This window comes from Carassius auratus, chromosome 29, assembly GCF_003368295.1.
Source record: "Carassius auratus strain Wakin chromosome 29, ASM336829v1, whole genome shotgun sequence".
Lineage (NCBI taxonomy): Eukaryota > Metazoa > Chordata > Actinopteri > Cypriniformes > Cyprinidae > Carassius > Carassius auratus.
Genome location: NC_039271.1, coordinates 917,694 through 939,854, shown reverse-complemented (window position 1 = coordinate 939,854; position 22,161 = coordinate 917,694). Strand labels below are relative to the sequence as shown.

General features: G+C 37.0%; 1 protein-coding gene across 2 annotated transcripts in view; it reads left to right on the top strand.

The window, feature by feature from the left end:
* Nucleotides 1-19,973, top strand: part of LOC113047801 (transmembrane protein 178B) — an 82,013-nt gene extending 62,040 nt beyond the window's left edge. Inside the window, exons 3-4 of one of the 2 annotated variants that reach the window (XM_026209099.1) lie at nt 14,198-14,335; nt 16,393-19,973. In XM_026209099.1, coding sequence (XP_026064884.1) covers nt 14,198-14,335; nt 16,393-16,643 — 389 coding nt within the window. In that variant the 3' untranslated portion in view covers nt 16,644-19,973. The remainder of the gene's footprint in view (nt 1-14,197; nt 14,336-16,392) is intronic. The other variant, XM_026209098.1, reaches the window with a different exon arrangement.
* Nucleotides 19,974-22,161: the final 2,188 nt, after the last annotated feature.

Genomic DNA, 22,161 nt, shown 5'->3' with positions numbered 1-22,161 from the left:
TCTCTTTAGGCCAGTTGATGTGTTCTTTGGCAAATTGTAACCTCTTCTGCACATGCCTTTTTTTAACAGAGGGACTTTGCGGGGGATTCTTGAAAATAGATTAGCTTCACACAGACGTCTTCTAACTGTCACAGTACTTACAGGTAACTCCAGACTGTCTTTGATCATCCTGGAGGTGATCATTGGCTGAGCCTTTGCCATTCTGGTTATTCTTCTATCCATTTTGATGGTTGTCTTCCGTTTTCTTCCACGTCTCTCTGGTTTTGCTCTCCATTTTAAGGCATTGGAGATCATTTTAGCTGAACAGCCTATCATTTTTTGCACCTCTTTATAGGTTTTCCCCTCTCTAATCAACTTTTTAATCAAAGTACGCTGTTCTTCTGAACAATGTCTTGAACGACCCATTTTCCTCAGCTTTCAAATGCATGTTCAACAAGTGTTGGCTTCATCCTTAAATAGGGGCCACCTGATTCACACCTGTTTCTTCACAAAATTGATGACCTCAGTGATTGAATGCCACACTGCTATTTTTTTGAACACACCCCTTTCAACTAATTCAACTAATTGCCCAATTGCACAGCCTTAAGAGCGTGCATATCATGAATGCTGGGTCTCATTTGTTTTCTGAGAATCTACTGAACCTACTGGTAACTTGTTTGCCACGTAGCAATAAAAAAATATATGAAAAACCTTGATTATTCTGGTTAGTCACATTGTACTGCTATTATTTTGAACAATACTGTATTTATATGTGTACTATCAGCAGCTAACATTTCATACACGTAACTTTAATGATCATCATAAATAACATTTTATTTAACAAATTAAAGTGTGTAAGTACAGTAATGACAAAAACAGCCAAAATAGCATCACTGGCAATCTCCATCAGAAATCTTGTTCCATTGCCTTATATAAACACTTGTGCACGATGTCACTTATGGGTGGGGTCAAATGATTAGGCCCTGCCCACAAGCATAATATAATGAGCCTCGACTTATTGTGAGAAATTCAGAGCTGTTGGCTACAGGGTTGAGGGACGTTTCGGGACACAGCTCTTGTCGTGGATTGCTAGTAGGTTTTCACACCCACACAGCTGGTGACAAATCTTTCGCACCGGTGTCAGTGTCTCTCACCTCTGTTTTGACATATGAAGTTTATCCAGTCAAGTGACTCAGTGCCCAAGGCAAATGTGGCTAGATAAGGCACAGGCCAGTTAAAATAATACAAATATGAGGAATAAGAGATGCAGATGGGTAGATCCAACAGTTTGTTCAAATTAGTATCGCCGACTACAGTTTTATATGATACAATAGTTATTCTGAACCAATTAATGCCAATTCAATACAGTGCAATGCATCACATCATGTCAGGAAAAGAGAGTGAATCGGTTTTCTCTCTCACATCGCTTGCTTCTTTAATGTCCAGCAAGTCTTAAAATAATGTTTTCTAATGGAAATACATCTGAAATAAAATCAATGAAAAAGTAACAGCGAAATGAAAATTAGAAATACTATTGGCAGTTAATACCAAGTATACACCTTTTAGATGATCTGCTTCTTAACTGTAGGAAATGGCGTACCTGAAAAACTATTTAAATATCGATAAAAGGGTATTAATTATCAATGCAGTCTTGTAAGAAATAGAATCACAATACTTTAATATGCAATTGTATTGGCAAATCTCTAGTAAAAACAAATCCATTCTTCACTTTGTCCTGTACTGACACAATAGAAGTCTAAGGGTGCAACAATTGTTGTAACTATTTGAGTAAATGTGTTTTTCCCCCTGTATAACCAAGATAATAGTCTAAATAATTGTCAACATATTCCCTTCCAGACCATTAAATAAAACTTTTCTAATACACATACAATTATATTTGCGTTTAATAATGTTTATTAGCACTTCAAATATGTGGGAGGCAGATACAGCACCACAAAGGATGCTAATCATTTCCTTCAATGCTGATCAAAACCACTAACTCATGCAGTCTGTCAATTTTTGTATACATCTAGAGATTAGTTCCCTGACTTTGTTCACATAAAGCGCTTCTAAAACTTAAGACGTAATTACTTTCTCTCCACTGTTTCTCTGTCTCCATCTCTCTCTCTCTCTCTGTCATGACCTGAATCCATTTGGAAAGCCTAGTCTGCTAATAAAATAGCATCAAACCATACGGCTCTCAAACAGATTCCCTCAATTGGTCAACAGCCACACCGTGCTCAAGGAAAACAAGGCGCCGTGCTAATTCATGCAAGAGTTTGAATGGAAAAGCTGCTCCTTCTCCCTGTATCCGCTTGCCCTCCCTCCCATCTCGCTCCCGTGGGCTTTGGCCATCCTGCTCCAAAGCTGTGCTGTGATGTGTTCGGAGCCAGACTGCACTATAGGGGATGCTGACTGAGAGAAGAGGTGACAGTTTAGCACATAGACAGAAGAGAGACAAAGCCATCCAAACACACCACAGGGCCGAATGTCCTTTGGGTTTTTAGCTCTTTTGTGATATGAGTGTGTGCATGTTCTTCTGCCATTTGCCTGAATGACACATAAAGCCTATCTAGTTTCAAAGCATTGTTTTTTTGTACTTAGAAATTGTTTTTGCGTGAGCTTTCTGCATTGACAGCTTGACACACTGTGTTAAGTCACACTGTGCATTTGAATATCTCAGACATGTTAACCTAACAATTACTCTGAATTGATGTGTAAACAGATGCACAGTCGGTTGCTTTGGCTTTGCACATTCAGATGCTGCAGAGCTTCAGTGCACACAAGACAAGATCTGCGAGCTAAACAAGCGTTTAGCATGAAGTCCTGAAAATACCTACAACAGGATTTAAATCTAAGCATGATGCTTAACCCTATTCATATCTACGCAGGCAAAGAAACACCACAGATGGTGAATACAGAATCTACTGTCCTACATCACGACTTTAAACCTCACGGATCAGACTGGATGACCTGTAAAAGCTTAATGTATATTTCTCTCACTTTTGATCTGGCCTCTTTTAAAAGGGTTTAACCCTCTATTGCATCTTTTTTACTTAAAATATGACTTTCATCTTTATCTACAGTATATGGGCATAATTACTACGTTTAAAAACACAAATAATATTTAATAAATAAAATATCTTACATGGATAGTCAATAATGGATAGAGAAAGAAAGAAATATATATATATATATATATATATATATATATATATATATATATATATATATATATATATATATATATATATATATATATATATATATATATATATATATATATATGAAAAAAAAAACATTTTATATAGTGGCTCTGCATCCATAGTATCATTCCAGTAATTCTGTGTACAGGAAACCTGTTTGAAAACAATATTTTATGCAATTTCAGTGTTGAACTTTGGACAGAAATTACTTCACCTTTAACTTTTAAGCAGTAAAGTTCAGTTGCAATTTGCTTGCTTCATTATAAAAATGCATATTATAACAGGATTTGGAACGGCGCCCCTGCGTACTTTAAAATTAGAAGTGTCAAAACAGTCACTGATGTCACAAAAAAAAAAATGTGCTGATGGTTGTTACAGATAGCTTTCATTGTGCACTACGGAGTTAAATTTATTTGATCCATTTCTAGCCCTAGAAGTAGTGCAGATATTAGCAGTCTCTCAGAATCTTTTCCCTCCCATCATTTCTTTTGGCTTAGCCTGATGCTCAGTATGCAAATCCACTGCCGTGTGTGAGTGCTCACGCGTCCGTCCAGTTGACAGCAGCATGCAAATGCGTCATCCTATAATCCCAACATGAAACAAAGAGGACACTGCTCCCTTACCCGTCCTCATGGGAGACAAACGGGTATGAGTGGCACTAAAGAGGAGGAAAGGTGAGTGACCAGGATGCATTTGCCTTTAAGCCCCTAGCAGCAAACACTTTTGCGGTTGTGAGCGCATCACAGCTCATAGCCTTGCTCACGTATCAGAGCTTTCATATCTGCATAAACAATGTAAAACGGCTGTCACATCAAATAGCTGCATTTGCCTGTTCTGTGCCCTGTTGTTGATTTTGTGATGACTGTGTGGAAAGAGCACATGAGGGACAGATGCGGTGATTGACAGCTGGCAGAGGCTTCAATTCCACTCAGCATTTTCCATAGCTGTGCCATTCTGCTGTCAGACTCATCCATGACAGGGTTTGGATGATTAACCAATACCATGCCAGCAAGAGTGCTGTTGTACTGAATACCAGCATGGCTGCGGTTCACCCACATAAGTAAAATTCAAGATGAACAATTAAAGAAAACTAAAACTGAAAATGTAGCTAACCAAAGTAAAAATAACTTAATTACATAATTTAACAACATAATTTGGAATAACTAACCCTAAACTGAAATGCATTTTTATGCTGTTTTTATATTTTATAAAAACTGAAATAATATTAAATCGGTCAGAAATTACTTTTAGTTTTAAATATAACAGTGTGGTATACAGTGTTAACTAGAAATCGTAAAAACACACCTGAATTAAAAATAAAAATGCTAATAAAAGACAATAAACTATAATTACAAATTAGTAAATTATATCAGTTGGCAAATTAAGAAAAATAATAAAACTTAAAGAAAAAAATGAAACTAGAAAATTAGAAAAGAAAACACACTAAAACCGAACTAAAACTAACAGTGAACAAACAAAAAAATAAAACCGGTGAAAACTATACTATTTAAATATTTCCAAATAAGATATTTAAAATCCATTTTTCATTCAAAACTATAATAATGCTGTTTGAGAGTGTGAATTAAGTTAATTCATATACGTTTAGTCTATCAGGGAAAATCATTCTAAAAGAAGCCAGGCAACACAGAGACCGAAAGCTGGTCTGACACAGTTTACTGTACTCCAATGCTTTATCAGTCTGCTCCAGCTCCAATCCAAGTTGTACATTTTACCATAAGAATCCTGCTGTGAATGCTCCAGGAAAGAGAGAAAATTACAGCTTTGGAAAAACCTGGACATGGCAAAACTTAGTTCTGACTTTTGGTCTGGAACAGGAAAAGTCTTAATGCAGTTGCACTCTTGAAACCGGCACTAACTGTAGTGTAATTAAAAATAGAGTATGTTTGTGCATTGGACTGTGAGCTTCAAAAATCATGCTGTGTGCAGGAGTAAAAAGTTGATGCTCCAGATGTTGCTTTTAAACCAGTCGTGCACGATTTATGAAGCGACATTCTTAATCAGATTGAAATTGAATCTAAGTCAGTGTATCAAAAAACCACAGCGCTTCTGGAGTTATTCAAAGCATAGGAAATGAAATCAAAAGGTCTGCCGCAAAAGTGCTGAGTTTCATGCCTCTCCTCATGTTCGATGCAAGTCATCACCCGTGATGCTTCCTCGGCCTTAATGCGGCGTCACACAAATCGACATTTTATTGATGTAATGCACAGGACTGCAGCGCAGCCTGAACGATAGGCTGTCGTCAAGCTCCCGCCATCAGCACTGCTACAGACACCAACGACTCCATAAAACTGCTCAACCTTGACATTTCATTAAAAAACATTTTTATTTTTTTTCCATCTCTGCTAGTCTCGCTTTCAATACTCTATTCTCTGCGAATGGAAATTGGCGGGAGTTATTCACAAGGCTGCTCTCAACAGAAGACTCATCTGATCATACATCCATGTCTTTTTATCTGCCCTATAATGCATTTCCTGCATTATCACTGTCTTTTTAAGCAGCATTAAGTCCGGTGGTCAGAAAGGACGTTAAGTCCAGACAGAATTTTTATGCCTACTCATTCCAGCGGTGACTGTATATGCACGCTTTATGGTGGCTTTAGATAGATCATTTTACAGCGATCCCAGAACAGCTTGTTTGTGGTTGTTCAATTTAACCTTCTGGTCTGTAAGATTTGACCCCTGATTTATCAGAGTACACCGCCAGCATGCATAAATTTAGATACTGCTTTCTTCTCTGAAACGAGCAGATATTATTTGCCGATACCATCTTTATCTCGGAGCCAAAAAGACGACGATTGTAAAACGTACTGCAGCATAAAGTTAACTAACCTTGATTTCTAGTCTTGAAATTGATTCAAAAGAATGTTTTTTGCTATTCACATTGATTCATTCATGTGTTTATCTAAAGTGATTTATAGAGCAATTTAATACTTTTCAGTATGTGCTAAAAAAACAAAACATGCTAAGCTTCAGTGTGATTCTATGGAAGCTTGTTTCTGCTGTGGTATTAAAAAGTATTTAAAAAAAAGGTAAATGTGACTAGTACACAAAAAAGTACACTTTTTTCATGCATTTGCAGGTTTATATCTCACAATTCTTACTTTATCTGAATTCTGATTTTACATAACATTGTAAAAAATCTTGAGAACTCAATTTGCAATTCTGAGAAAAAAAATATTGCAAAAAAAGTTTTTATCCCATGACACAAACAAGCTCCCATATGATTCCCAAGCTAGGATTTTGTCTGTCAATAATTAATAACATCATGATTTTTCATTTTTTTTGTTTTGTTTTTTAGGAAGGAAAAAATGAATAGGCCTCATTACTGAAAACAAGCAGCATATATTTCAGTGTAAATTAAATGTAACAAAAATGATGGTATCAATAAATGGTACCTGAACTTTGCCAAAGTAAGGCAAATTAGTGCACTTGGCAATGGCAGAAAATACATTTCAATAACATTTTTCAAAGCAGAAATAAAGTCTACATTCTCAAGCTGGTGCATCTAAACGCCAGTTGGCTCCTTTAACTGTAGGACAGGACTATAGATGGCATATTAAGAATAACGGATTCTCAGTTCTTCAGACTTAAACAGTCTCTGGCCTTAGAAAAACACTGAGCTAAGGCATCACGTAAAGCAGCAGGATGCATTAGCGTATCATTAAATGTAGAATTTGCCCTCAGCTGGATTTGATAATGTCATAATGGTGCACTGCTAATGGTTCTGATGCATTTCTACTTCAGGAAATACACACATTATTAAAAACACATGAAAACCCCTCAACATTAAATATGATGCCTGCTACATGAAAACTCCAGTCGGAACAATACGAAAAGTATTGATATCGGTTTCTGAATTTAACATTTCACTTCAGTGTCAACAATGTGAACAGGACATCTTATTTGCATTATCTAAACACCAAAATACACATGGACGAGCCATTGTCCACAAGGTCATGTTGACTTCCGCTCAGCACGCAAATGCTGCTGATGGCCAGTTGAATACGTCACGTCAGCGCAGTGCTTGACTGAAGTGCCAGCTGTCCGTCACTCAACAATTCCCTCAGTGGGTCACTAAGTGAACTCTTATTGACATTGCCATGTCCAGCTGTAACCTCCCTCTACCTACAGCCTCAGTCCATCCCCTATCACTGACACTATCACTTTACATGGACAGATCGGCAGATCCCACAGGACAGTGACTGACCACTGGGGAGCAGAAAGACAATGTCAGTCAGTCCTGTTGAGCTTTTAATAAAAGTTTTAGGCGATAATTAAAAAAGTAAATAAAATGATATTTAATTTAATTAACTGAACGTCTAAGGCTAAATTTAATAAGTAACAATACTGTATACTGTACACTGAGAACAGTTAGAGTAGAAACAATTGTTACTCAGAAATTGGTAGTACATTTTTTTTAATTACTGCATATACTGTAATATACTGCATATTTTAAGTGCACATGCAGAAATAGCACATATGTTAGCATGCTATTCCCACGACTTGTAAGTCGTGCCAACTACATGCAGGGTTACATCACCTTTACCTTGTAAACAGAAACACACATGCTTCCCTTGAGCATACAAGTATGATGTTCATCCAGCTTCTCCCAGCCCGTCTCCTGTAATCTAATTGTAGTTCGCAATTGTTTTCTCCCCAGTGGCGGTTGACACAGGGTAATGAAATTAAGCTCTATTACCTTCAGGGGCCATTCCACACAGAGAGGGGAAAAAAAGAAACACAGAAAAACGAAACAAAAATCAACAACGGTCATCCTCTCCCAAAGCCAGGAGAGAAAAACCACCACATGCGGCACTAAAACATGCGGACTCATTTTAGTGAAGAACATTACATGCTTTTACAGACTTTAGGAATCAGTTTGACATATTAAACTAAATTACAACCACTTTTGGGAATAACACAAGAGAGAAGAGGTATAGAGAAAAACAAAGCCCCAAAGATTGTGGCTGACGGTAAAACTTGACTACGTTTTCGTAAAAGTAAACATAAGAAACAGTGTTGGTGTCATTCTGTGCAGCTATTGTCAAAATAATAGTTTTGGCTGTTTCTAATAAGCCACTGAAGGAGATAAAGAAAATAAAAGACGGTGCTTTGGCTTAGCAGCTTGCGCCGATCATTAAGCCAGGCTGCTTATGTGAGAATCGCAGGTTTGATTCCGAAGTTTCAGTATTTTCTCTTTCACTAAATTATTCTCTAAACAAATAATTGACGACACAATCCACTCTGACTCACATCTTACTGTCCTCATAGTAAAAGGCAACTGTCAAAGCAGTGCAAATAAAGCTGACGCGCATTATTCCTCGAGCAATATCCCCACTATCATTTCATTTGTTCCCCAGCATTCAAATTTGCATGTGCTCCCTGTAACACATCTCATTTCCAGACAAAGGCCTTCCTTTAACAATGATGCAACTCTGAAGCACCCTCTTAAAAAGGTCAGAGATGAAAAGAGGCTTGTGTTTCCCACTCTGATTCGATTTCCTGTAAACATGTTGCTGTATGACTCGAGACACGGTTGACATCATCTGAATGGGATGCTGACAAGGGCTTTCAGGGCCTAGACTGGCTAAGACTAAACACAGATTCAGCTAAGCAGGTTTGTGTTCAGCCTTTCTGTCACAAAGGATGCTATAGATGGTTGGCATGCAAATCAGTTTCTTCTGAGCAGGTGTGGCCATTAGTTTCCTGTCAGGAGAGAGCACATGGCCCTTTTCTACTCGACCTCCTGTTCATAAGGTGGACCTTCATTTACTATCATTCAGTTAGCATATGTTTATAAGGCTCCAGATTTGTACATAAAGGACTACAAGGCTTCGAGTGCTGAATAATCCTAACTTAATTATGCCACAATTTGATTCCCAGTTCGATTACGCTGTAATCCACCATAAACCATCCTGTACCAATCATGTTTCCCGTTAGCTTGCGGTGGTACGGCCATTATGTCGTTAGATCATGCGGTTAAGTCCACATTTACTTCTTTTAGAGGGATTTTAAAGTTGAAGTCAAGAAGGCTATGTGATTTATCGCAGGATGTTTACAGATCATTCAGGGACTCGTGTGCAAACTTGAACGAGTGTATTGCTGCTAACTGAGCTCACATTGGAAAAGGAGAGGGTGGGGGGAGAAAGAAACTTAATTTTAACGTTGATCCCAAGTGGATTTGGGTAAAAAAAATTAGTTCAGCATATTTGAATCCTAAATTAAGGCTTAAATTTGAATATAAATCATAATTTACTTACTTTATATGCTGCCTTAGTCTTTATGTGTACAATTCATCAATTCACAGTATTACAAAAAGAGAAAAAAAAATGCTTGTTTTAATAATCTTTCATCAACTCTGAAAGAATTCCTGGCTTGATTCTGATATGAAAATTTTCACAACATAATTTGTCAATGGTTCACACCTTTTATTGTTTAATACTCTGTTATTCAAAGCCATTTCACTCAAATCAGGTCACATTATGGATATTAATGGGTTGGGAAAGCCATTTCAGTATGACTTTAAGAGGTATTTTGGTGATTTAAAGGGCCCAAAAACTAAATTACATTCCTTCCATGAAACTCAAAGTAAAATATTTGGAAAAAATGTCTCTGGCATATTTCCCTGGTAACAGTATGTGTCCAAATTCACAGTATTCATAAAACAGTAGGCAAAAAGTCCCCAGACCATCTAATATTTACAGTGAGATTCACATTTAATGGACACATTACTATACCCATAAAGTCATGGGAGAGGATTTGTGTACAGTAGTGATGCAACAACTGACACTGGTAGGTCACGTGACAGTGATAACAAGGCCAATGTAGTACGTCTGGATTACTTCCATATTATATAAAACTTCTTTTTTTGGAGAGGTCTTGAATTACTTATTCAAAAGTAGTACAGACAGTGTTTGATTTTGGCCTCTGTGTTTTTTATTTGGTCCATACAAAGAAATCAATGGGTTCTGATGTTTGGATCCCAACATTCTTTAAAATATCTTCCATTGTGTTCCACAACAAAAATAAAAGTCAAGCAGGTTTGTAAGGTCCGTAAATGAACCTTTGAGTCAGGGGTTCTCAATTCTGGCCCTCAATATCCAATTTCCTCCAGAGTTTAGTTCTAACCCTAATCAAACAAACCTGAACAAACTAGTCAAGGTCCAAAGTCCATCATTTCAAGAATTTATGGCATATTCCAGAGAGATCTGACATTTCAGGGCACAAATTCTGAGAAATCAAGCTTCAGTACAGTCTATATACTTCTCCCTCTTTGATTAAAAAGTATCTAATTGGCGAAGATCCAGTGCCACATATAATTACACACCCTGCCCTTTAGCGACTTTGAAAGCACACATTTGCTTGCAGTACAGCATTTACAGTGCTTTCTCATTCAGTGCTTGAGAGCGAGGGGAACAAAGATCTGGCAGAACCTGACACATTTGGGAGCCCAGCAGGTTACGAAACACAGAGATACAAAAATGACAAGAATATCAAACAAAAGGAGCGGGCCAACTACAGAGACTTCTCCTGGCCTGTTTCCAGAAGAGCTAGAATCTAGTGTTCTCCGCTCTTGTACTCTCGTTGACATGCTTTTTTTTTTTTAGTTAATATACATCTTGAATGATGCTGACAGTCTGGTTTAGCATCAGTCTGCAGATTGCATAAGAAACTCTTCCACAATCTCCAGACAATCAAGCATTTTTTTTTCACACCTGCTAGGTAGATAAATATTTCAGAAAACGCACAATGGAAAGTTACCACTCGGTATGCAAAACAGAGAACCACTTTTGCAAAGCTCCAACACATTTAAAGCAATAGTAATAATATAAAAATAGTTAATTTTTAAGTAAATATTCATAAAGCAGTTCTGTTAACTGACGACCACAGAGCTAAAACGCTGCATGGACATATATAGTAATTTATATGACTATACCCGAGCACTTATGGTTTCAGAATGCAATGCATGCTGTTGCCTACATGCACACTGACACTACCCCATTTCTACAGCAACGAAATTCATATTATTATGTAACAAAGATTATATGGGCTCCGACGTAAGCAACTAAAATAAGGCTGTACCCAAGTAAGCTTTCCATGAGGTGTGTGGTGAAGTGTTTGTAGTCTGACTTAATGTTTAAATAACACTATTACACCACAATGTATTTTATAGTATGACTTGGCTAACTTCGTTTTAAACTCTTTTTAAAGGATCAATTTAAAACATGACCTTGCTTGTTTCACACCAACTGTTCCAATGTTGTGAAGGCTCTGCTCAATTTTATTGAGGCAATACTGCAGTAAACCATATATAAAGGTCATAACTGAGCTCCTTCAAAGGACAGCGAAGTAACAGTTCCAAGATACTTATAAGGGAGAGAAATACAACCAAACATGAAAGTTCAGATGAGTAAAACTAATAAAATTTATTTTTAAAGTCAAACAGAGATCTAAAGCTGCCACATTGTGAAAAAGTCACAATTACTTAAACAACTGTTTAACTGCAAGTCACCATGTAAGATTAAGTCATAATTACAAGAAACAAAGCTGCAAATTCTAGAAGGCCACAATGTGAGACGCATTCACAATTACCTCAAAAATTTGTTCAGTTGCAAGAATCAGTGTAAGATTAAGTCACACTTACAAGAAGCAAATTGCAACTACAGTAAATATAGTTCCATTGTGAAAAAGTTGCAAGTACTTGAAATTTACATTGTGGGATATAAAGTTGCAATTTCCCCAACAAATTTTTTATTGTGAGAGTAAGATTAAGTCAAAGTTACAAGGAACAAGTTGCAACCTCAAGAAATAATGTTATATTGCGAAAAATAAAGTTGCAAATACAAAAAAAAACACATTATGAGATTAAGTCCCAAAAACTATTGCAGATACGAGAAAGTCACATTAGAGATTAGGGGCCCTATTTTAATGATCTACGTGCATAGTCTAAAGTGCATGGAGCAATTAAGCTTAGGGCATGTCCGAATCTACTTTTGCTTAAGGAAGGGAGAAATGGTTGGCACGCCCGATGCATGATTTAAAAGTTGTCCCTATTCTCTTAATGAGTAATGGGTGTGTTATGGGTGTAATGTGCAATAAACCAATCAGAGTTTCATCTCCCATTCCTTTTAAAGCCAGTTGCACTTGTCTCGCACCATGGCAGATTCGCTATTTACATGGTGGAATTCGCAAGAAGAAAAACTTCTCTAGAGAGGGAATAGATCGTGATACATGCAAAGACTATCCATTATGATATGTAGGTATTTTTATGTACACAATAATAATCTTTTACATTTTAATCCTTAAATATTTCAATTTTAAAAATGTTTGTGTGCTGATGCGCATCCATGTATGTGTAATAAGTGTAACCCTTTTCACCATAGGCTTGTGAGCAAAGTGTACGTGCATTGTGCACCCATCTATAAGCACATATTAATAATGTGCTTTTTACAAAGTAAATAAATATTGCACCAGACTTTAGACCAGGTTTTTGTTGGTCAATGCCACAGTCTATTTCAGTTGCCTCAAAATAGCAACGCGCCAGAACACACCTCGTTTTCAGACCAGCATGCCCATTGGCACACATGCATTTGCTATTTAAACAACATGGTGCAGGGTGTGAAAATTACAACTGTGCCGGGCTGAAACTAGCAAAAAACACTTGCGCCATTGCTGGCATCGCATTGCACCAGGATAGGTCCCCAAGTCACAGTTACAAAAAACTAATTTGCAACTACAGGGAAAAAAGTTGCATTGTGAGAAACAAAGTTGCAAATATGAGAAGGTCACATTGTGTGATATTGTCACAATTACCGAAATTAATAGCAATTGTGAGAAATTTACATTTTACATTTAAATGAAGTCACATTGTAAGATAAAGTCACAGTTATGAGAAGCAAATAGTTGCACTGTGATGAAGTTGCAAATACAAGAAAGTCACTGTCACATTTTGAAGTCGCAATTACTGCAATTACTGAAAACAGATGCAAGTGTGAAAAATGAAGTACAGGAAAAACACAGGAAACAGTCACTCTGAGATACAGTGTTTCAAATACAACAAACAGTCACAAAGTAAAAGAATAGGTTGCAATTGCAAGAAATAGACATACTCTGAATATAAAGATTTAAAGTTGGAGATTGAGGAAATTTGAGACAAGTGTGAAAAGCAAACACCACACGTTTTCATAGATGAGGAAACTGGCTTCCATATGATCATGAAACTTGCCACTTTCAATTTAAATAATAACAAACAAGCATCTGCTGAATATCATGTCAAAGATGTGGGAATGATGAATTGCGGTTTCAAAAATTTCTGATATTTTCTTTTTTATATGACTGATGAAAAAAAAAAAAGCTTTTAACATTGGATCTCTATTAGAAAGTACTAAAAACTCTCTTACAGCATGCTCATCTAGTGGCGTGTCTGCCCTGGAGGTGAACTCTGTGACCCTTTCACAGTTTTCTGGCATAAGCCACCGAGGCTGGCGTTTTGGGCCTGCCACCTCTCCTGTACTGTGAGAATTCAACTGTGAGATTAAAAAGAGCTAACGAACACAAATGTTGTGACCTACCCTCTGGCTAACACAGAGTCAACCCTGTCCCACACTCAGCGTGTGGCTGCACACTCAAACACTCAAGCAGGGCGTTATTGCAGGATTTATAAAGTTTTTGAACTTTGTATATGCAGTTATATTTATTTTCCATTTCAGTTTTGAATTTTGCTACAACAAACTACCAGTCAAATGCTAGATAGTCAGAAGAATACACAAGAAGTCATTTAACAGCTAAAAGCATCCCATGGATTATCTGATGAAGGTGGTTGAAAAAAACAAAAGCTATGAATATGAGAAAATAACATTATAAAACAGAACATAGTAGAGTGCTTATAGAAGCGCTCATTGAAATGCATCATTTTGCCGAGCATGTCCAAGGCCGTGACCTTATCAGCTCTGAGTCATGTGTTTGACTTGCCTTATTTCTCACCACCCACAGATCTGCGGAGGATGACGGCAGGATTTATGGGAATGGCGGTGGCCATCATCCTCTTCGGATGGATCATTGGGATGCTGGGATGCTGCTGGGACCGTGGCCTCATGCAGTATGTGGCAGGTCTGCTTTTCCTCATGGGTGGTAAGTCAACTCAAAATGAACCTACATGGACAATATATAGGCTATTTACAGTATATACACAATTTTTTTTTTATTAAACTGCATTATATAGATTAAACACACATACAAAATAAAATGTGTTTACGGTGTAAAAATTGTCCTTCCACTGCCCATAACTTCAAACAGGACTAAGAAGTGACCTAGAAATTTAGGAAATAAATAAATAAATTATATATATATATATATATATATATATATATATATATATATATATATATATATATATATATAGTTTGTTATATATTAATGAATGAATGAAATGTGTGCTAAGCTCAGTGTGGTAGTCAATTTCTGCATTAATTAATGAGCGACAGCCAGGAAGCCGACATTAAAGCAATTATGTAATATCAATTATCTCCTGATCTCTTATCTCACTTTACGCCAACCAATATCGAGGCTCTCGACAGCAAGCATCACTGTTTTTTTGAATGCACCCACAAGCTCATCACCTCACTACACAGATGCTCACACCAATCGACACAGCCTGTGGCCTCGTTACCGTGCATTTTGATATTCTGTTAACGGTGTCGAGCAGAGGAAGCGGCTGACTTGTTTTGCGTCACTCTCTCCGCTCCCATAAGAGCGGCGGCGGCGGCGCCATAGAGAGAGAAGCGGAGATGCAATTAAGATGTGCGCTGGATTAATGCGATGCCCTGCGCCTGAATAATGAGATGGCAATTAAAAAGCCAATTAAGATGCTGAATTATAAAGGCAGAAGGAGTGTTGAGGGTCAGATTATGGCAGGATGAATGCCCACTGAATGTGCTGTCGGTCACATGGTGCGGGAAAATGAGTTTGTTAGAGCTCTTTATCAACACGTTATTACAGCGTCATCTATACAGGGCTTGACTTGTAGATAAAGCTTGTAATATATGTAACAAGGCTTGAGAAAGTAGAGATGTGAATATCCCGAGTCTGCAACTGCATGATGGAATGTCACTGCAGTGTTATGTAATGACATAAAACAACCATAGCTTGTATAGCACAGCCATTGGAGCACCGCACGTTAAACACAGGCTCAAATTAATTGTAATCAATGACAGTGTATAGACTGGAAGCTACTACTGCTGCAAATTCACTTACAATTATCAACGGGTTTCTAGATGTCTCTTCAGAATTCATTCTAACCGGCTGAATTGGTGTTTAAAAAACTGCATATATTTGAAACTGTAGAAGTCACATTTAATTAATTGAATGCATTTGTGCCGAATTTATTAATTAAACTAAATGCATATTATTGACCCCAAAGATTTGAATGGTAGAAGATCAAAAAAAAAAAAAAAAAAAACTTGTCGCATCAAAGCCAGCTTGTGATGTTTTTTTTCTCCAGTACTCTTATTTCATATTGCATTTATTTGCTTGTATATGCAGTCATAGCTATTCTAAAACCATCACATTTATATAATTAGGAAAGTCAATAGAGACCAAAACTAAAGTATAATGCAGTTATACATCTATTTTAACATTGCTCGATGAACTAAAACTTATCTTCAAAAACTTGGAGAAAAAATGGTCATGCGGAATAAGGTACTAATAAGCAGCCAGTATGCTATTAACATGCAATTAGCAGCTAATAGTGAGAACTGGAAAAAAAATCTTAATTTAACAAATATCTATTTTACTCAACATTTGTGTTTGCTTTAGTCTACTTTTATTTATTTTTTGGCTGCTTATTAAAGTATAAGCTTAGCATTTAAGTCAAAAGAGAGCAGGGGTTCTCAACACTAATTGAACCCACCTGAACAAGCTTGGCAAGGTCTTCAGGATCACTACAGGCAGGTGTGTTTGATTAGGGTTGGAGCTGAACTTTGCGGGACAGTGGACCCCGAGGGCCAGAGAATTTCTGCTCTATATGGACTCCACAGGACTGAATCCCTGAACTTCTCTCAAATTAGCGTAATCAGAGTAAATGTACTAAACTTCAGTTGGGATGCTGAAGCATACAGCAAAGGCGACTTATTCAGTTTTAGGATCAAAGCTACTGAAATATTCTGATGATTGTCTTTCTGTTTTTCCAGGCACATTTTGCATCATTTCCTTGTGCACCTGTGTAGCAGGCATCAACTTTGAACTGTCCCGTTACCCTCGCTACATGTACGGCCTCCCAGATGACATCAGTCATGGTTACGGCTGGTCAATGTTCTGCGCCTGGGGTGGTTTGGGCCTGTCCCTCATCGCCGGCTTCTTCTGCACGCTGGCGCCCTCCATACAGCCGATCCCTCGCTCTACGTGCCCCAAATCCCGCCAAGAAAACGGCACAGTGTGTTAAGGGACGGCCTCTAAAAATCCCAGAGCCCTACATGTGCAGCTGGACAATGAGGGACAAAACATAAAAAAAAAAAAAACATAACTGAAGATCAAAATCATGCTCATTTAGAATCATTTCTAATCTCACCAACCAGGCCATTTTTAACCATGTGTGTGAATCTACACCTGAGTGTCCTGATTGTTTAAATGAGAAAAAAAAAAAAAAAAAAAAATCATAAGATAATATCAGTGGGACTTTCCGTCGTCAAGATCCTGCACAGAAAAACATTCGTTCTGTCAAAGTTGTGACTTTCATGAGCACAAGAAAACGGTAATGAATGAAGCAAAGAAACAGACAGTATTGCTTATTTCGACGCAGCAAGGATTGATATTGACATGTAGGCTGACACCTAAAAACTGCCAAACCTGGAGACTACTGTATTTGTATCTGGACGGCACCACATGCAAGTATGGAGGACCAGTGCCAATGTTTGAAGCCCAGGAGTTCAGACGAATCAGGAGCACCAGGACCAAGCTTCTTTCACATGACTGTACAACAACTTGGATGCAGTTTGGATCTGTTGTGTCAAAACTTGCCGATTTGTCTCGGACCCTGGAGACTATCGCAATGACTCTTGGGAGGTGGCTAAAGGATCCGCTTGTGCATAAATGACGAAGATTTTGGGAATTTGAGATGCCTGCTCATGACGTTATGTTGCTACTGCTCTACAGCAAATTGTTAAGAGAAAAAGAATACCTATAATATTCCAGAAGAGAAAAAAAAAATCCTAACAGGAAAGACATTTTTTGAAAGCATTTTCCATGTTTTATTTCTTTTTCATGTCCAAATGGTCTCAGCGGACATTTCTAACATACTCTCGATTTTATTATGTGCTTCTTTCTTCGTTTTTTAGTAATAACGGTCATCATCAGTGTGAATGAGTGTGTAGGAAGTGTGCAAATTCTTTAGTTACTATTAATATAGTGTGTAAGAGTGTTTTGCTGGTCTCCATACAAAAAAAAAAAAAAAAGAAAGAAAAGGACAACAAAAGGTAACATATATTATGCATAAAATCAAAAACCTGCCTTGGGAGAAATCAGGTAGGCTTTTGTTGAACCAAGAATTACTGAAAAGGAAAGATTTCATATCCGGTTTTAGACAGCCGACCACTTTGTCCCTGTAGACACGACTGACGTAGTACGCAGAGAGACAGAAAGACAACTCAACATCACACTGATACTGCCTTAAGCTTGTCTGGAAGGAGGCATTTATGCCATTTGATGGTAACACATGCTGACTTCTCTTCTAAAAGCATCTATGCGCTGATAAAAGAAATCCCCATTTGAATCCACCTTCCTACTCTGTTTAACCATGTGTCTATTTACTTAAAGGGACCTCCCAAAACAGGATGTGGTATGTAAGTGCCTCCTGATTACATGAGACCGCAGTGGTGCACAAAAGAGGTACTTCTGTGGAATCGTGACCTCAACGTGGAGGACGAGTGGTTCCCACAAACTTAATACAATCCCTCAAGCTGTTTGCATTATTTCTCTTCTCACTCATTCGCTTTCAAAATTGGGAACATTTTATTATCCATTTCACATGCTACAAACGCATAAACAATCACTTGAGCAGCCATAAAACGGCGCACTATGATGGAACACATGCGTCGAGGGTCATTGGCGAACTGGCACACTCATTCAACCATGCCAAAAACCTACACTAGGAGATTTAGCTCTGCTGCAAGACCATGTTTACAGATTTCTAGAGGGGAGATTTGCCAAAACAAATACCTGCCAGCTCTTTTTCATAGAATTCCTCGCATTAAGTTCCTCTATAGAGGAATTCCACAGAGTTCATGACGGCCAGCAGCTGGTGCCCATTTAAGTCTGTCAGTAAAAGAATGGGCACTAATGTATACCTAAACATTGACAAAAACAACCTTTAAGAGATTGAATGGGTCATGGAAAGACCCCCAGACTCACATCATCATAGAGGACCTAGGAATATCAGGGAATTGTGATTTCCAGCCCTGGAAAAGTAATGAAATTAATCAAAAGTAATGAAATGTCAAACATTTCAATAATGGATATATAGTAAGAATGCACAAAAATATTTCATTACCCATTAATTGCTCATTGTGAGTGCAATACATATAATTGTATTTTTTGTTTATTAAAAAGGACCAAAAAAGTCATGGAAAAACTCATTTTAAATGTATAACTTTTCTCCTCTGGCATAACCTGTCTAGAAGTTCCTGTAATTGTTGATTAAAGGGATAGCTCACCCAAAAATGAAAATTGTCATCATTTGGAAAGAAATGGTGGGGACAATTGAAATTAATGGCTACCGGCAATTGTTTGGTTACCTACATTCTTCAAAATGTCTTCTTCAACAGAGGAAAAAAACTCACACATATTTGGTTTCTTGCTGAACTATCCCTTTAACGGTTTCAGGTGTGTTTAATTTTAACTGAAGCTAAACAACCTAAATATCACCTGCTTCCAAATAGCAATAGTAAGGAAAAAGCATCATGGGTCACTGCTGCTAATACTCAAGTTCCTTTAACATGTTCAGTCATTTTGAGAGTTTTCATTGTGTTCATTCGTGAAACAAGCTGCATTCGGAGCATTTCTGACATATTCATAGGCACTTTGGGTGATTTGTTTGGCAGCATTAAAGTAATAAAAAGACTTTGTTGCATGCTGACAATGCAATTAGCCATGAAATTACATAAACATCAAACCACACTCACAGAACTCCAGAAGACTTCTTAACACTTTCCAGAAGCAGAGCCCGAAGACAAATCGACCAAATGCAGCCCACAAACTCCACAAGGCTTGATTACAATATGCATGCAACCGAAAACCTGCATAAATACACAAGAAACAATCTGTTTTAGAGGCATCTTGCAACAAGCCCATCTGGCCTTATATAAGATAGTGTCCCTTGACACACTTAGGAGGAAAATATGTATTTCAGTCCACGGATTACTCTCCTAGGCAAAGACATAATTGGGGTCAGTCGCTGGTTGTACACAACATTTCTCAAATAAAACCAAAACGCCATCCTTGCACAAACCTAATTTAGAATTACATGTAACAAGATTTAAAAACATACTTCCATTCATTCCTTCTTTCTTTCTTCAACAGGGCAAAGTGGGATGTTCAATCAAAAAGCACTGAAGGGCAGAAAGAACACTTTTTCTTAATTGCTTAATTGGCATTGTTCCTAGATGGAGTGCCAAACTGAAAGCAGGTAGTGAACTGCATCTCATAAGCTTCATATGGACCATTGTGATGCTTATAGTGAGACATTTCAGTCAGTCTTATAGAATCTGTGGTAACAAAAAAAAAAGAGAAGAAACAAAAGAAGTAACAGTCTGACTGTCAGCTTTGTGGGGATTTTAAGGACTCTCCTCAGAGGAAGATCATGAAGCTTTGGGCATGTAGGCAATATGGGCCCAGGATCACAGGATTGCCGTTTTCATGAACACACTCTATGTTACATTCAGACAAATGTGTTTACATCACAGCCAACAAATGTCAACTTTTGTTCAGTTTTTTGGGTAGGATGGGAAGCTTGAGTGGGAATATATTTGTCTTCAAAATGTAAAATGAAAAAAGGAGCTGAATCATTGAAACTGCAGCTTTTTAATGAGACACTGAAGCCTAAAGGTGTATCGGATATTTTTCATCAGTAACGTGTCTGTTGAGTACCTAAAAAAAAAAAAGAATAATAAAACTGTAAAAAAAAAAAAAAAAGAAAAAAAAAAAAGAAAAGAAAAAGAGAAAATAATTCCTGGAAAAGATGTTAAAACTGTGGAATGTAAAATCATTACAAAAATAAAATCTCATTGATGTGTTTATTTGTATTGTATATTTACCTTTGCATTGTACTTACCTTTATTATTATTATTTCCAGGCATTTATAAAAATTGTAACTTTACAATATTTGTTCAATTGGTTAACATTACAGCATTAGGTATGAAAAATAATCAGGCGTAATGGTAAATTGTAATTTCTAAATATGTTTGTTCATTGTTAATACATTTTTGTACATATGTTAATACAATTTAATACAAATACATACAATTTAACAACCTAGGTTAATAAATGCTGTAAAAGTATTGTTTGTTTTTAATTTCTGATACCAAATGCATAAAAAAAAAGAGAAAAAAAGAAAATCGTAATAACATTTTTTTTACCTAGGGTAACACACACACACACACACAAGAAAAATGACAGGACGGCAGTCTAGTGAGACATAAAGATCAGTAAAGCTCACTTGCTGACATTTAAGGCAAGTAATATAACCACGGCAACAAATATGATGAGGTTATTATCTGATCAACTGTGCAATCCATTGAAACTGATCCAGAGAAAGCCGGGAGAGAAAAGTACAAGGATGAAGAATAGAGGGCAAACTCATCAAATGTGATAACAGTGTGCAGAGTCTGAGGGAAGAAGACAGCAAGGAGGCAATAACTAGATCTCATACTTGATATGTTGGCTAAGAAAGTACAAAACAAAAACATCTACAGTCTGATTTAGAGATGAAAAGCCTGTGTTGGAGGCTTGATGAATACTTCATAAATGCATTTAGAGTGAGTGCGCTGCTATGAATAACCACCTCTGATTAGGATGGGCCCGCTGTTGACCCTGCTGTTGATGACGGGCGACAGAAACACAAGAGCTTTAACTTGAGAGCATTTAGATCACTTCTCCGAGACGCCCAGACCAATGCTTCTCAACTGGAGGGGAGAGACTCAAAAATGGGTCACAGGCCTGTTCTGAAGGGGAAAACAATGCAGAATGCAACTAACCGTATATTAAAAAAAATGGATTATAACGTTTTCAAAAGTGAAGAGGAAATATTTTCCATATCGTTTACTGACTACATAAAAACTCTGTCATCAGGTTCACAAAAACATGTTTGAGATCCAAACGGTCCAATTTAAGTTTATTAGGAGTTCACTCACAACAAACAAACATGCAGCCACATGTTGAAATCAAGGATTGGATGCCAAGAGCATGACATCATCGAGAAAAAAAAAAAAAAAAAAAAAAAAAAGTATAAACCGACAACTCAACCTATTAAAGTTAATGAGCCTTGCAGTAAAACTTTTGTTTCAGAATAACACTACTGTGTTGGATGTGAATAAATTATTACAATTCAGATTCCTCTTAGTGTCTGATCAATATTTATAAAAGTTAAAGTATTAATAGTTTTAATTAGCTTTCATTTTATATTTTGTTTTCATTTTAAATTAATTCAAAGTAAACTAAATTGTTTTCTTGTCTTTATTTAAACGTTTCTATTTATTTTTCTATTTGCTTAAGTTTTTATATAATTTATAATATTTCTGATGTTGTTTTTCCATCTAATATTTGTGTTTTATTTCAGCTTTATTTTGAATTAAATGAAAACCATTTTTATTAAATTTAGTTTTACCAGTAACGAAGATTCAGACATTAAGGATAAGAGAAAATGATGAGATTGGAATGTCTTTTTAGAGGCAACACAACTGATTAACTGA